Source organism: Pteropus vampyrus, unplaced genomic scaffold, assembly GCF_000151845.1.
Source record: "Pteropus vampyrus isolate Shadow unplaced genomic scaffold, Pvam_2.0 Scaffold137, whole genome shotgun sequence".
In the NCBI taxonomy this organism is placed as follows: Eukaryota; Metazoa; Chordata; class Mammalia; order Chiroptera; family Pteropodidae; genus Pteropus; species Pteropus vampyrus.
The window spans coordinates 475,262-490,342 of record NW_011888918.1 but is presented as its reverse complement, the minus strand read 5'-3'; the positions used below and the strand labels follow the sequence as shown (position 1 = coordinate 490,342).

The window sequence follows — 15,081 nt, the reverse complement described above, 5'->3', positions numbered from 1 at the left end:
TAGCTGAAAGAACAAATAAAGGTAAACTATGCCAACGTTCAATACGCAAAGCCAATGTTCTATATGAGAAACTAATTGTCAAGAAGAATGAGAACAGAAGCTATTTGAGAAAGAGAAAACACACAAGCAATAAATTCATACCTGGAGAGAAAACTGGAGAAAATAAACCCCTTAAAAAACTCATCAAATTCCTAATAGGAAAGTCCATGACCATTTTGTCACTGTTCAAACTGTAAAAAGAGAAAACGGAAGCTGTGTACCTGAACAAGCTTCCAAGGATACAGTGTAACCAAAGTGAGAACTAGGCCTACACCCCTCCAAAGAGAAGTTCTCTGATTCAGAAGCATTTTTTGGCCCACCGCATCCACTGAAAAAAAGGTGAAGTCTTTTACCCACAACTGATGATAGGCCAACAACCTGTGACGTCTCTCCTTTCATCTAATGAAGGCCTGAGGAAATCCCTCCCCTGGCCCTAGGTCTCATCATCATCTGAAGTGTCTTTAATGACACCTGCCTCATATATATGCTTTGCTGAAGATAAAATAATGACTCCAAGAAGCTATCATGTGTAGGTGTCTGTCAGAATGCAATGAATGGTACAGTACACTTAAAATTTGTTCATCTTGTATATGTAAATTTCACCTAAAAAACAAAACCAAAAAAGAACTGTAAACAAATACTGGCAATACACATGCTGAAGTAAATGGGGTGACATGCACTGACATTCGCAACTTATTCTGAAAGATAATAAAAAAAACAAGATGCACCAAAGAATGGATGAACACATATGCGATACAAGTAACTTCAAAAGTAGATTTTTGAAAGTTTAATTGCAGAATTTTGGCACTTGATATGCAAATATTCATTATCAACTTTTTTCAGCTTCTTGTATATTTGAAACATTTCACAGTAAGCTGTAAGAAAAATAGTCATCCACTATTTCCACTAATTACAGTAATGGTTTTTAACATATTATCTTACTGATCGTTTTTTCCTAATTTGTTTGATACAATTAAAGTTTAGCTAGAATTTTAAATAATTCTATTTTTCAGTTACAGCTGAAAATATTATTTTATATTAGTTTAAAATGTATAGCGTAGTGGACAGCTACATAATTTATGCAGTGACCTCCCCTCTCCCCCGATTAGTCTAGCTCCTACTTGGCACTAACATAGCTGTTGCAATGTTAATGACCATATTCTGCATGCTGTACTATACATCCTCATGACTATTCTGTAATCACCAATTTGTACTTCTCAATCTCTTTACCTTTTTTACCCAGAACCCAGCCCCCTCCCTTCTGACAACCATCAGTTTGTTCTCTGTATCTATGAGTCTATTTCTGTTTATTTTGTTCCTTAGATTCCACATATAAGTGAGATCATATGATATGTCTATCTCAGTCTAACTTACTTAAAATAATACCCTCTAGGTTCATCCACATTGTCACAAATGCTAAAATTCTTTTTTATGGCTGAGTAATATTCCATTGTACATATGTATCACTTTTTCTTTAGCCAATCATCTACTGATGAACACTTAGGATGCTTCCATATCTTGAGTATTATAAATAGTGCGGTAGTAAATAAGGGTGCATATCTCTTTTCAAAATAGTGTTTTGATTTCTTTGTATAAATACCCAGAAGTGGAATAATTGGGTCATAAGGTCATATTTTCAATATTTTGAAGAACCCCTACAATGTTTTCCATAGTGACTGTACCAATTTCTAATCCCACCAACTGCTCCATGAGGGTTCCCTTTTCTCCACATCCTCGCCAACACCTATTGTTTGCTGATTTATTGGTAATGGCCATTCTGACAGCTGTGAGGTGATATCTCATTGTGATTTTAGTTTGCATTTCTCTGATTAGTGACATTGAGCATCTTTTCATATGTCTATTGGCTATATGTCCTCTTTGGAAAAATGCCTATTCAGGTCCTCTTCCCATTTTTTAATTGGATTGTTTGTTTTTAATTGGGGGCATTGAGTTTTATGAGTTCTTTATGAATTTTGGATATTAACTGCTTATCAGACGTATAATAGGCAAAAATCTTTTCCCATTCAGTAGGCTATCTTTTTGTTTGCTAGTGGTTTCCTTTGCTGTGCAAACACTTTTATTTTTTATCCCTTTTAATAACATTTTATTTTTCAATTACAGTTGGCATACAATATTATATTAGTTTCAAGTGTACAACAGTGATTAGACATTTATATAACTTACGAAGTGATCAACCGATAAATCCAGCACCGATTAGACAACACACAGAGTTATCACATATCACTGACTATATTCCTTATGCTATCCTTAATGTCCCCATGACTATTTAGTAAGTATCCATTTGTACTTCTTAATCCCTTCCCCTTTTTCACCCATGCCCCAAGCCACCTCCCATCTGGCAATCCTTAAAATGATTTCTGTATCTATGAGTATGTTTGTTTTCTTTATTTTGTTCTTCAGATGCCACATGTAAGTGAAATCATATGGCATCCTAATTTCTCTGTCTGACTTACTCCACTAAGCAAAATATTCTCTCGGTCCATCCATGTTGTTGCAGATGGCAAGATTTCATTTCTCTTCATGGCAGAGTAATACTCCATTGTATATATGTAGTACTTCTTTATCTATTGATGGACACCCAGAAGCCTACATATCTTGGCTATTATAAATGATGCTGCAATGAACATATGAATTCACATGTCCCTTCGAAGTAGTGCCCTGGGTTTCTTCAAATAAATATCTAGAGATGGGACTACTGGGTCCTTCTTTGTCTCATGTTAGAGCCCTTATTTTAAAGTCTACCTTGTCTGATATAAGTATTACTACTCCAGCTTTTTTTAAATTTCCATTTTCATGAAATATCGTTTTCCGTCTCTCCACTTTCATTCCGTGTGTCTTTCAACCTGAAGTGGGTATCTTTTAGGCAGCATATGTAAGGGTCTTGTTTTCTTATCCATTTAGCCACCCTACCTTTTGACTGGAGCATTTAATCCATTTTCATTTGAAGTACTGTTGATATATAGTTACTGCCATCTTATTATTCATATATCTGCTCTATTTTTTCTTTTCTTCTTAAAGTAGTCCCTCTAACATTTCTTGTAATACTGGTTTGGTATTGGTGAACTCCTTTAGCTTTTTCTTGTCTGGGAAGCTCTTGATCTGTCCTTCAATTCTAAATGATAACTTTGCTGGATAGAGTAATCTTGGTTGTAGGTCCTTTCTTTATATCACTTTGAATATTTCGTGCCCATTCCTTCTGGCCTGCAAAATTTCTGTTGAGAAATCAGCTAAGTCTTATGGGAGTTCCCTTGATGGTAACTAACTGCTTTTTTCTTGCTGCTTTTAAGAGTCTCTCTTTGTCTTTTATATTTTAATTATGATTTGTCTTGGTGTGGGCTCCTTTGGATTCATCTTGTTTGGGACTCTGCGTTTCCTAGGGTTGTATGTCTATTTCCTCCACCAGGTCAGGGAAGTTTTCTATCATTATTTCTTCAAATAGCTTTTCAATTCCTTGCTCTTTCTCTTCTACTAATGGTACTCTTATGATGCAAATCTTGGTATGCTTGATGTTGTCCTAGAGGTCCCTTAAACTATCCCCATTTAAACATTTTTTTCTTTTTGCTGTTCTGTTGGGTGTTTTCTGCTACCTTGTCTTCTAAATTGCTGATTCGATGCTCTGCTTCATCTAATCTACTGTTGAACCAATCTAATATAGTCTTCATTTCAGTTATTGTATTCTCCATTTCTGAATGCTTCTTTCTTATGGTTTCTATCTCTTTGTGTAGATTCTCACTGAATTCATCTATTCTTCCCCTAAGTTTGTTGAACATCCTTATAACCATTGTTTTGAACTCTGTACCTGGTAGATTGTTGGACTCTATTTTGTTTAGTTCTTATCTGGGGTTTTGTCCTTTTCTTTCATTTGGAACATGTTTGTCTCATTTGGGCTGCTTTTCTGGGTTTATTTCTATTGGGTAGATCTGCTGCATCTATGGGCATTGGCTGAGTGCCCTTAGGTAGCAGACGTCCTGTGGGGCCCAGTGGCACAGTCTCCCTAGTCACCTGAGCCAAATGCTCCTTTGTATAGGTTGTGTGTACCCTCCTGTTATAGTTGAATCTTGATTGCTGTGGTCAGATCGGTGGGTGAGACTGATCCTCAGGCTGTCTGGCTGTAAAATTTGGTCACAACCACCAGAACTATGGACTGCTCTGCAGAGGCTTACCCATGGAGTGGGATTTGCCCCAGCAAGCTCTGGTGCCTGCTGAGATCATTTTTGGGTGTACCACTTCTGGGGCTAACTGCATGGTGCTTTGTGTGGTTTAAGGCCAGGCTCCATATATATCAGTTCTGGGGCCTCATCGGGGGGGCTCTGGTACAAGCACAGGTCAATCGTTGCCTGTGACCAGCCCAGACTACCTGGAAGGAGCCACAAAGCGATCTGCGGTTGGTCGCTGCCTGTACTGGACTTTGAGGCACAAAGGAGAGGCCACTCTGCAAACCGAGGATGACTACCACCAATACCAGACCTGGGGTAGCTCCGCAAAAGGCCAGGTACTCCAGAGGCCTGCTTCCTCCTGTCAGCTGCTTATAATGCTTAGCCAGTGATTGAGACTTCTATGATACTCTAGTTGGGTGAAGCAGGGTCTCAGGGAATAACAAGGGTGGGGCAAGTTGCGTTCATCAGGTTAATGTAGATTCTGATCTGATGCCAGTGCTGAACCTGAAGCTACTCAGCAAAAGTCTCAGAGCACACTGAGGTCAGCCGCCACCTGCTCAAAGTCTGTCGACTCCCAACAATTGTCCAGGAAAGACTAGCAAGGGGTAGGCCTAGCCGTTGGTCTCTGGTTGCTGGTCACAAAAGTGCCTCTGGTGGCGGACCAAGTTGATTATAGCTGTTTGCTGCTGAAAGAGCCTCCTGTGGTGCACAGGGCAGGGCTGGCTGTTGGTAGAGGAGCAGTCTGGTACTATGTGATTGAGTTGGGTAGAGTCCCAAAGAGTCACCAGGGTGGAGCACACAAAGTTCACCAGGCCAGTGCAAACTCAGATTTGGCCGTGTGGGGAGAGGGCTTAACATTGGCAAGATGGTGCCCAGCTGCACAGGAAGGCCATCTACACAGGGAAAATGGTGACTGTCCCCTCCATTCCTCGCCCTAAAGTTACACAACTCAGTTTCTTCCTGTATGTCTCTGGCACTTCCTGAGCCGCTGTCCCTCCACTGGAGTCCAGGGTGAGTGCCTGCAAGCAAGTGACCCTTTAATAGGACACCTGGGTTTCCAGCCACCTTCTGTCTCACCTTGACTGAGGGAATCATCATTGATTTTTCAGAGCCAGATATGTAGGTGTTCTTCTTGGCACTGGTACTCTGGGCTGGGGGTCTCAGTGTGGGGATGGGATTCCTCTCTCTTCTGGTGGGGGAGGGGGTACCTCCATAACCAAGATATCCCTCCCATTACTGCTTATTCTTTTAACTGAGCTATCTTCTAATATTCACCAGGAAATTTATTTCATTTATTTATTTTTTTGTATAGGCATAAATATTTTATCATTCTCTATCCACATTCAAGGAAAGCAAACCTGTCTCCCAGGCAATTAAAAACTAAGCCTCAACAGGAACTTTACAAACTTAAAATACAAACATACGCACATACAACTCATAGTATCCAAAATAGACACTGCCACTCTGAAATAATTTTTAGACTCACCAACAATTCACAATAAAAAAAACAAATATATTTATTGCTAGGTTTTTCAAAAACAGTAACAGCTTTCAGGTTCTCCTTCCCTAAAAAGGCCACCCATACCAATGCAACATTGACAACAAAATGATCACGATCTTTCTCCTTTTACTTTCACCAATCATGTAAGTCACTGCTGGCTTACTTTCTCTTAGGGAATAACTCATGTTCTTAGATTGCTAACTGTGAGGTGCTAGAGCTTTCTGTATTTGAATGGATCATTTTTTCCAAAAGTACTGCATACCACACAGATTTCATATAATTTTGAGTATGAAACATTTATTCTGAAAATTGGAAAAATTCAAAAATATAAAGTGTGTGAGAGAAGGAAAGAGCTGTACCAAAACACAGCATCATGAAATTTCACAACACTAGAGACAAAAATATTATAGAGTACCAAAGAGAAAATCAGTTTATAGTCAATCAAGCATCAGCAAGAATGGAAGCTGGAAAACAATTAAGCAATGTTCTCAAAATTCTGGGAGGAAATAACGCTAGCCTAGAATTCTATGTCCACACAAACTGTTGATGAGACGTGAATGCAAAATAAAATGTTCCAGACATAAAGAATCTCAAAATTGTGACTCTCTCACACTCTCTTGGGATATTACTGAAGGAGATCCTCCACTAAAACCAAAGAGTAAACTGAAAAAGAAGAAAAGGAATCTTTCAACAAAAGACATGACATCTCATCACAAGGTTCTCTAAACCCTTTCTATGCCATACCTAGAAGAGCTAAGAAATAAAATGGCAAAAGTATTTTAAAAGTCAAACTACACATACACACCACCTACACTAGACATCAGCTTTCCCCACAAATCTGGTGGTATGAGAATCAGAGACAAATTGAGAAAGCGGGAGACATGATGAAAAACTTTTTAATTTTTTATATTAACAACTCTGATTTGCTCATCAGGTAAGTAGAAAGGCACACTGAGAAAGGAAATTTAAAAATTTAACACATGAAAACTCTGAAAGGATCCTAGGAAAAGATGAGAGCACAGCTGTAGCCCAGACTCAGGTCAAGTGGCTGAAAGCACTTGTAGGACATTGGCAGGACCTTCAAAGTGCTTTTTATTTTTTCATTCACAAATTTCACATACAGCTTTATTCCCAGCTTCACCTAAAAATCAGAGGCTCCGGCGGCTGACAACTATCTATCTGGCACCTATCAGTGAATGCCCCTTTAAACAAGGCAGGCACTCTACACAGCCACCATTCCCATCAATCCTATTACTCCCTTCTGCTTGCCCCAGCTTCTGGCATGGAGGAATAGCTTGAGAGCAGTCTTAGAAAAGTGGCAAGAAATGGCCCATCTCCCTGAGAGAAAAGAAACACATGAGAGAAGATGGATGACACATGATCTACAGGTAGGCCCAGAGGCACCCCAAAGGAAACTGTTAGCAGCACCAGAACTCTAAACATCAAGCTTCCTCTCCAGAAGAGCAAGGCACATTCTGGGCAAGGAAAATAGCTTTGCTGGCCTCAAATGAACCTGATATTCTTTCTGTGAAAAATCAAAAAGAGCTGGAAGTTTTTAGTATATCTTTACATTAACTTATACTCCATGAAGAAAATGAATACAACTGAGCTACCCTGGAAAATTCTAGAAGAATGACACTGTATGGTGGTCTATGACATAATTACATATAGTAATAAACTATTCATGCAAAAAAATGAACCCCAATCCATTCCTACCACCATATACAAAAGTTAACCCAAAATGAGTCATAGACCTAAATGTTAAACCTAAAACTATAAAACTCTACACGTAAACAGGAGAAAATCTTTGTGATGTTGAGTTAAGCAAAAATTTCTCAGAAGTGATACTAAAGCATGATCCATAAAAGAACATTTTAAAACTTTCTCTTTTAAAGACTATTAAGAGAATGAAAACAGCCACAGACTGGGAGAACATATTTGCAAATCTTATACCTGCTAAAGAACTCTCAAAACTCAACAATAAGAAAACACACTAAAAAACTGACATACAGTAAAAGATGTACACACTTAACCAAAGATGTATAAGTGGCAAATAAGTACATGAAAAGATGTTCAACACTAGTCATGAGATAAGCTCAAATTAAAACTATAATGAAATATCACTACATACCCGCTAGGATGCCTCAAATTAAGAATGATTATATTGTGTTCACAAGGATATAAAGAAACTGGACTCTCACACACTGCTCATGGGAACATAAATGGTACAACCACTGTGGTACACAGTTTGGCAGTTTCTTATGACCTAAATATACACCTGCTTTAAGAACCAGGAACTCCACTTCTTTGTATTTACTCAAGAAAATGAAAGTATATGTCCACACAAAAACTTGTACATAAATATTCACAGCAGTTTCATTTGTAACAACCAAAAGCTGCAAACAATCCACATGGTTCATCACTGGTGAATGAATAAGAAAACTGTGGTATTTACGTACAATGGAACACCACTCAACAATTAAAAGGAATAATATACTGATACACAGTATAATGTGGATGTCAAAATAATTATGCTGAAGAGCTAGCCCCTCCAAAAAAGTACATTCCACATGATTAACATAAAATTTTAGAAAACACAAATGATCTATAAAGAGAGAAAAGAGATCACTGATTTCCTGGAGCCTGAGTGATAACAAAGGGGCAGCAGAAAACTTTTGTTGGGTGAGGGGTACGTTCACTCCCAATTGTGAGGGTGGTATACATTATATAAAAAGCTATTAAACTGTACACTTTAAATAAGTGCTGTTTACTATATGTCATTTATACTTCAAGAGAGCTATTTTAAAAAAGTTAAGGTGAGATGGTTTACGAAAGGAGATGGGTGGTGCCATCTAGCTGTGAAAAAAATCCAATGGGTAATAACATAATACTGTTGACCCCCATGGAAGGATATTCCATAACAGACCATGAAAGACAGATGCGAAGCTCCAGACTGGAAAGAAAGAGTATAAATAAAAGCTAGGCAAAAACAAAAATTATTTGGGAAAGAAGAGACCATTCCTGGGTGTAAGCTGAACAAAGATGATCAAAGTGGGAATGGAAAGGGAGAGATGGATAGAAGGAAGAAGTTCATGATCAACAAAATAGGAAAAATTCAAGAAAAGGACACTACTGCTGTCTCCTATTCTGTCGAAGTTAACTCTGTGAGGCTAAGGGTTCCGAAGGACAAAGAAGCACCCCAGTAGACCAGTGAGGCCAAGCCTTCAGGTCAGAACACAGACCACTGCTGCTGTGGATTCACAAAGTCCAGTCTGGGTGAATAAAGCCTGGAATGAGCCAACACCAGAGTGCAGGCTCATAGAGGAAAGTCCCACTAAATAATCTATCTTTACAAAGTTTGGACCCAAACCAATTCCACTTTCAATTGTTTCACTGATTTCCAAAATCTAAAAAAATTCTCATGTACCTTATGTAGAAAATAAAACTTTCTTTTAAAACTATAATCAAAGTGCTATAGTAATCTTCAAAGAAATCTCTAAAATGACAAATGTTGGCAAGGATGTAGAGAAAAGAGAACCCTTGTGTACTTTTGCAGGATTGTAAATTGATACGGTCACTATGGAAAACAGTTTGGAGATTCCTCGAAAAATTAAAAATAGAACTACCTTATGACCCAATGATTGCACTTCTGGGTAGTTATCCAAAGAAAACCAAAACACTAATTTGAAAAGATATATGCAACCCTATGTTCACCACAGTACTATTTACAAAAGCCAAGATATGGAGGCAACCTAAGTGCTCATCACAGAAAATTGGATAAGGAAATCATGGTATATACACACAATGAAATATTAGTCAGCCATAAAAAGAAAAAAAAATGAAATCTTTACCATTTACAACAACATAGAAGGACCTCAAGGGTATCATGGTAAGTGAAAAAGTGAGAAAGAGAAAGACAAATACCATATGATTTCATTTATATGTGGTATTTGAAGAACAAAATAAACAAATAAAATAAAAACAGACTCAGATACAAGAACAAACTGGTGACTGCCAGATGGGAGTGGGGGTTGGAGGCCTGGGTGAAAAAGGTGAAGGGATTAAGAAGTACAAATTGGCAATCATAAAACGGTCATAGGAAAGTGAAGTACAGCACAGGAAATGTAGTCAATGATATTGTAATAACTATGATAGTGCCAAAAGGGTACTAGACTAATCAAGGGGATCACTGTGTAAATTATGTAAATGTCTAACCACTATGCTATACACCTGAAACTAATATAAAATATAAAATGTCAATTCTAATTGAAAAATTAAAATTAATATCTCTAAAATTATTAGCAACATGGAAATTCTACCTATTAACATGACAAGACGTTCTTTACTTTCTAGTAATCATAAATGCATGTCTGGTACAACTATTTACCTGTAACAACCCATGATTAGAATAAAGATATGTGTTATAGAAGGATATCATAAATAAAATACCTAAAGCTTTACACACAATAAGAATTAAGCTTTTGTTGCCCTTTTTAACAAGGCTAATCTTATGAACCAAGAAATTAATTCAACCCCAAATCCTAATTCTATAATCACTCTTCTCAAAATCCACCTACCTTACATTCTCCCCCAGCTGCACAGACAAAGCCACCCAGCGCACACAGCCTGCATACCTGTTTGGAAGGTAGGATTTGCTCCAGGGTACATGCTGGGAGAGTAGGCAGGAGCTGCTGCTGCGTAGCCCATCGGGAAACCAGCTGGAGAAAAACACAGAACAATCTGATGTCACTACCTGAAGGAGTAACATGATTTTACAACCAGGGCTCCCATAGACCCGTTGTTCTTACTTTCTTCTCAGAACTCCAGACTGACTTAAGGAGCCCAACAGCACTATGTAGGCTGAGCAGTTTGTCGCTAGTTGTCTCTTTTCCTTAGAATCATAATCATGTCTTTAAAACCTATTAGTAAACACTTACAACTTTCCACAACTGAAAAACTTCGGCAGAAACTGAGTTAGAATGAAAAAAAAACAAAACAAAACCCCAAGCTGAAGTCCAAAAACTCTTCATACTTCTATACTTCTGGCAGTTTTATTCTAGATTCTAACCCCAGAATTTATAATTTAGCAAGAGTAACAAGAGTACTAAGAGCATCATGTGCTGAAGGGGCTCTAACTGGGACCAGAGACACCAGGAACTAGGAAAAAGCCAATCTCACAATCTACTGACAAGCGACCTGATCTTTATTAACACAAATGAAGAATCCTTCATAAAACTAAACCACAGTCACTAATAATTCATGTGAACACAAAACATCAAATAAGACAATAAACATCAAAACCCTGGCCAATAAAAGGAGAGTTATGTAGCAACATTATGTAAAATATAAAAAAAAACCAAACAAGGCAAACCTCTGTGACTGATAAGAAATGTTTCCTAGTATCACGGAGTTAACAAAGCAAAGTGAACACCTGCATTTTTATTCCAGAAAATAACCTGCAGTTTAGTTGTGAGCTGCAGCAGCACTTTCCAGGGCCAATTCTGCCTAGTGAGGGCCTCCTCTCACTGCCAATCCTTTGCCCCAGAGCTCCCTGCTGAGCTGAAACTTGAGCAAATATGTATCACAGTCCTGAGGCTATCCCTACCAAATTCTACTACTTCCCCACTAGATCTTTAAGTGTTATATTCCTCCAAAATATCTGCATTCCTAATTCTACCTCAGAGTCCACTATCTTTTGTGTTAAAGAATAAATTAGAATGTATGGATGCAGTTGGCCTGGGGCCATGATTATGGACTGAATGTTTGTGTTCCCTCCAAAATTATGTTAAAACTCTAACCCCAATGTGATGATATTTGGAGATACTCAATTATAACCATTTCACAATGTACACATGAATTAAATCATGACATACACCTTTTTAAAAAAAGCATGCTGTACAACCTAAAATATATACAATATTTGTTAATCATTCCTTGACAAAGCTGGGGGGAAAAAAGATGTGCCTGGCAAAGGAAGACATCCAATGGACCAGCTATGATTTTTAATACACTGTGTATTATGCTCAACATAGGAACACTAGGCATGCCAAGAGACAGGACCATATGGCTGAAAAACAAAAGAAAAAGACAAATTGACAATAGAAACAGACCCACAGGTGATCAAATAACTGCAATCAGTCAAATTAACTGTTAGTAGTATGCTGGAGAAAGCAGAAGACGGAGAAGAGTAAAAGACTCGATTCAATACATGGGTTTTATAGCAAATTAGAGCAGAATTAGTAAATAGAAACAGATCAGTACAAAGTATCCGTAGTAAAGCTCATAAATAAAAAAATGGAAATATAAATAAGGATACAAGTGACATGAAAGAGACTGAAATGATCTAACATACTTATAAATGGAGTTCCAGGAAACAGAGAGGGGCAGAATATTTGAAGCGCTACTGCTACTGCTAGAAGTCAATCCCCAAGAGTCAAGAAGCTCTGTGAGCATCAAGCAAAAGAAATACAAAAATCACATCTAGTCATATCATAGCAAAAACAAAGATATTTTGAAAGCAGTGGAGAATGGGGTTTGGAGGTAGAGGAGGGACAATTAACTTCAAAGAAACAATATTGATTCTGACAGAAACCAGAAGACAGTACAATTATACCTTTAAAGTACAGAGAGAAAGTAATTGCCAATCTAAAATTGTATACTCAGTGTGGTAGGCAAAAACCAGCATCCCCGCCCACCAAAAGATACCACACATCAAATCCCTGGAACCTGTAAATATTACCTTATTTGGAAAAAGGGCCTTCATGGATATATGTTAAGGATTTTGAGATAAGATCATCATGGATTATGCAAGTGGGCCCTAAACACACAGAAAAGGAGATGAAGTGACCACAGAAGAAACTGGACAGATGTCAGTGAATGCTGAAAGCCACCAGAAACTACAAGAGGTAAGAAAGAATTCTCCCCTCAAGTGAGGCCCTGCTGACTTGACACCTTGAATTTGGACTTTTGACTTCCACGACTGTGAGAGAACAAATTTTCATGGTTTTCTAGCCACCAACTTTGTGGTAATTTGTTATAGCAGCCACAAGAAACTAATACAATCAGCAAAAATGTGCTCCAAAAATGAAAGCAAAATAAAGACCCTTTCACAAACAAAAACAAAATTCACTGCTAGCAGACCTGCAGAAAAAAAACAAAACAAACAAAAAAATGAACAAACACACAAAAAACTAAAGTGAGCTGTCCAGGTTAAAGGAAAATGATCCAGACAGAAACATGTAAATATAGAAAGTACTGAAGAGCACCACAAATAATAAATGTGTGAGTTAATATAAATACTGTTCACTGACTGCATCAAATAAAAACAATAATATCTTAAGGTGTGGCAACAATAAACAAAAGAAGGGGCAAAATGTAATCTAGAGTCACCACTAGAAAAGTAAAAGAATTTCTAAAAAGTTAACAGAAGAAAAATTGTATAAAAAATATTTGATTAATCCAAGAAAAGACAAGTGAAAAAGGCTATTAATTAGAAAATAATGAGACAGTATATGTAAACCTAATTATATCAATAATTACACTACTATACTCAAAAGAAGTTGAGAAGTGTTCCTTCTTTTCCATTAAATATAAATTTTAAAAAATTATAGACCAGCATCTCTATTTGCTGGTAAGGATATAAAAGTACTTTCCTTTTCTATACTGTCTTGTTAGTTTTTGGTATTCAAGTAATGCAAGCCTCTAAATTCTGCAGGCACATTAATTCCCTATATTGACATTCCCTACTCTACTCCTGTTTAAAATACCCAGAATGGTTACTAGTTCCTGCATTGAACCCTTGCTGATACAGAGTTTTATGAAAGTCATAAAAATCCCAAAATAATAAAAAATTAAAAAAAATTCGCAAGATGGATGTAAATAAGGAGAAACTATATATAAGATTTTAAATTGCTTTAATATTACAGAAATTTTCCTTTAAATGTAATTTCATGACCAAAAAATTCCTTAAAAACATGTTTTACTCCAATGCTTTTGACCAGAGGTCAGAGAACTACAGGCTACAGGACAAATGTAGACAACCGTCTCCTTTCAGAGTGTATCAGCGCTGAAACAAACACTTTCACTCAGTATTGTCTCCGTCTCCTTTCGTGCTGGAAAGACAGGTGAGTAGTTACAACAGAGACAGTGTGACCTACAGAGCCTCAAATATATACTAACTAGACCTTTACATAAAGTTTGCCAATCCCTGCTTTTGACCAACTAAAGAGCAGGTACAATGTACACATCTCAGTATTTTCGCAGCTTTGCACAGAACTGGTATATGACAGGCAATTAATGTTTTATTATATGGACTATCAGGTAATGCCTATTTCCCTGGCTCTGGATCCACTCCAGTCTCTTCAATAATTTAGCATTCTGCTTAAACTAGTGTTAATATTTTGAAGACAGTAGGTCTTATCAGTAAATTACTTTTTATCAGTTCTAGGAAATTCTGCCACTCCTTTTCTTCTAGTCTCTCTACTCAGCCCTTTTGGTGCTCTTAATTCTCCTCAAACTTCTCATTCTAACATCTCTATTTCTTAACCAGTCTATTTTCCCCTTTCTTTAGACTAGATTCTGGTTCTCTCTTTAGTAGTGTTTTACCTGGAATTTAACCTGAATTTTGTTCAAATGCCTTTTTTTTTTTCATTTAAGTTCCAGTTCGTTCTTTTTTGTTCACCCAGTGTCTTATTCACCCAGTATCTCGTTCCCCTCTGTTTTCTTTTACATCTTCGGTTATTTTAAACATGCTTGCGTGATATGGTTTCTCATTCTTTTCCCGTAGTCTGTCATGACTGGTGACTCTTGACAATGACAATACGTTTTATAATAATTTTGCACTTTTAACAGAAGTTTCTGGAAAACTCTCGAAACCTAGATTGAGAACATATGCCTCCACTGAAGTTCTGCATTTGCTACTGTCAGGTACTACAGGCAATATTGCAGGCTGAAGACTATTTTTTATGTTAGTTTCTCATTATGGATCCCCTGGGAAATGCAAGTAATATAAAGTAGAATCTCAAACATCCTTGCATGGTTATTATTCTTAGGAAAGATTTTTTTCCTTCCCAGAGCCCAAGCAGAGACCAATTTCCTTCTGGGTCAGTGAATGGATTGTTTCAGTTTACCTCTTCACTGAGTCTGACCCATGGAGGAACCAGATTAATGAGAGCTCCCACTCCAACTCCCAGCCTCACAAAGGTCTACGGCCTCACTTTTTGCTCCGTGTGAGTTGTTTAAACCCACAAATAGCAAATGACCCAGGACAGGTAAATCAGCCTGATGGCCAAATGTGCTGGTTTTTACTTGCAGACATTTCTTTCTTCCAAGTTCAATTATATATTTTTTAGTGTTTTGTGTGTG

General features: G+C 37.5%; 1 protein-coding gene across 4 annotated transcripts in view; it reads right to left on the bottom strand.

The window, feature by feature from the left end:
- The window catches only part of FAM168B (family with sequence similarity 168 member B), a 57,487-nt gene that overhangs the window by 21,347 nt on the left and 21,059 nt on the right, over positions 1 to 15,081 (bottom strand). For all 4 annotated transcript variants that reach the window (XM_011367736.2, XM_011367735.2, XM_011367737.2 and 1 more), the window contains exon 3: positions 10,353 to 10,436. In XM_011367736.2, the coding sequence (XP_011366038.1) occupies positions 10,353 to 10,436 (84 nt within the window). The remainder of the gene's footprint in view (positions 1 to 10,352; positions 10,437 to 15,081) is intronic.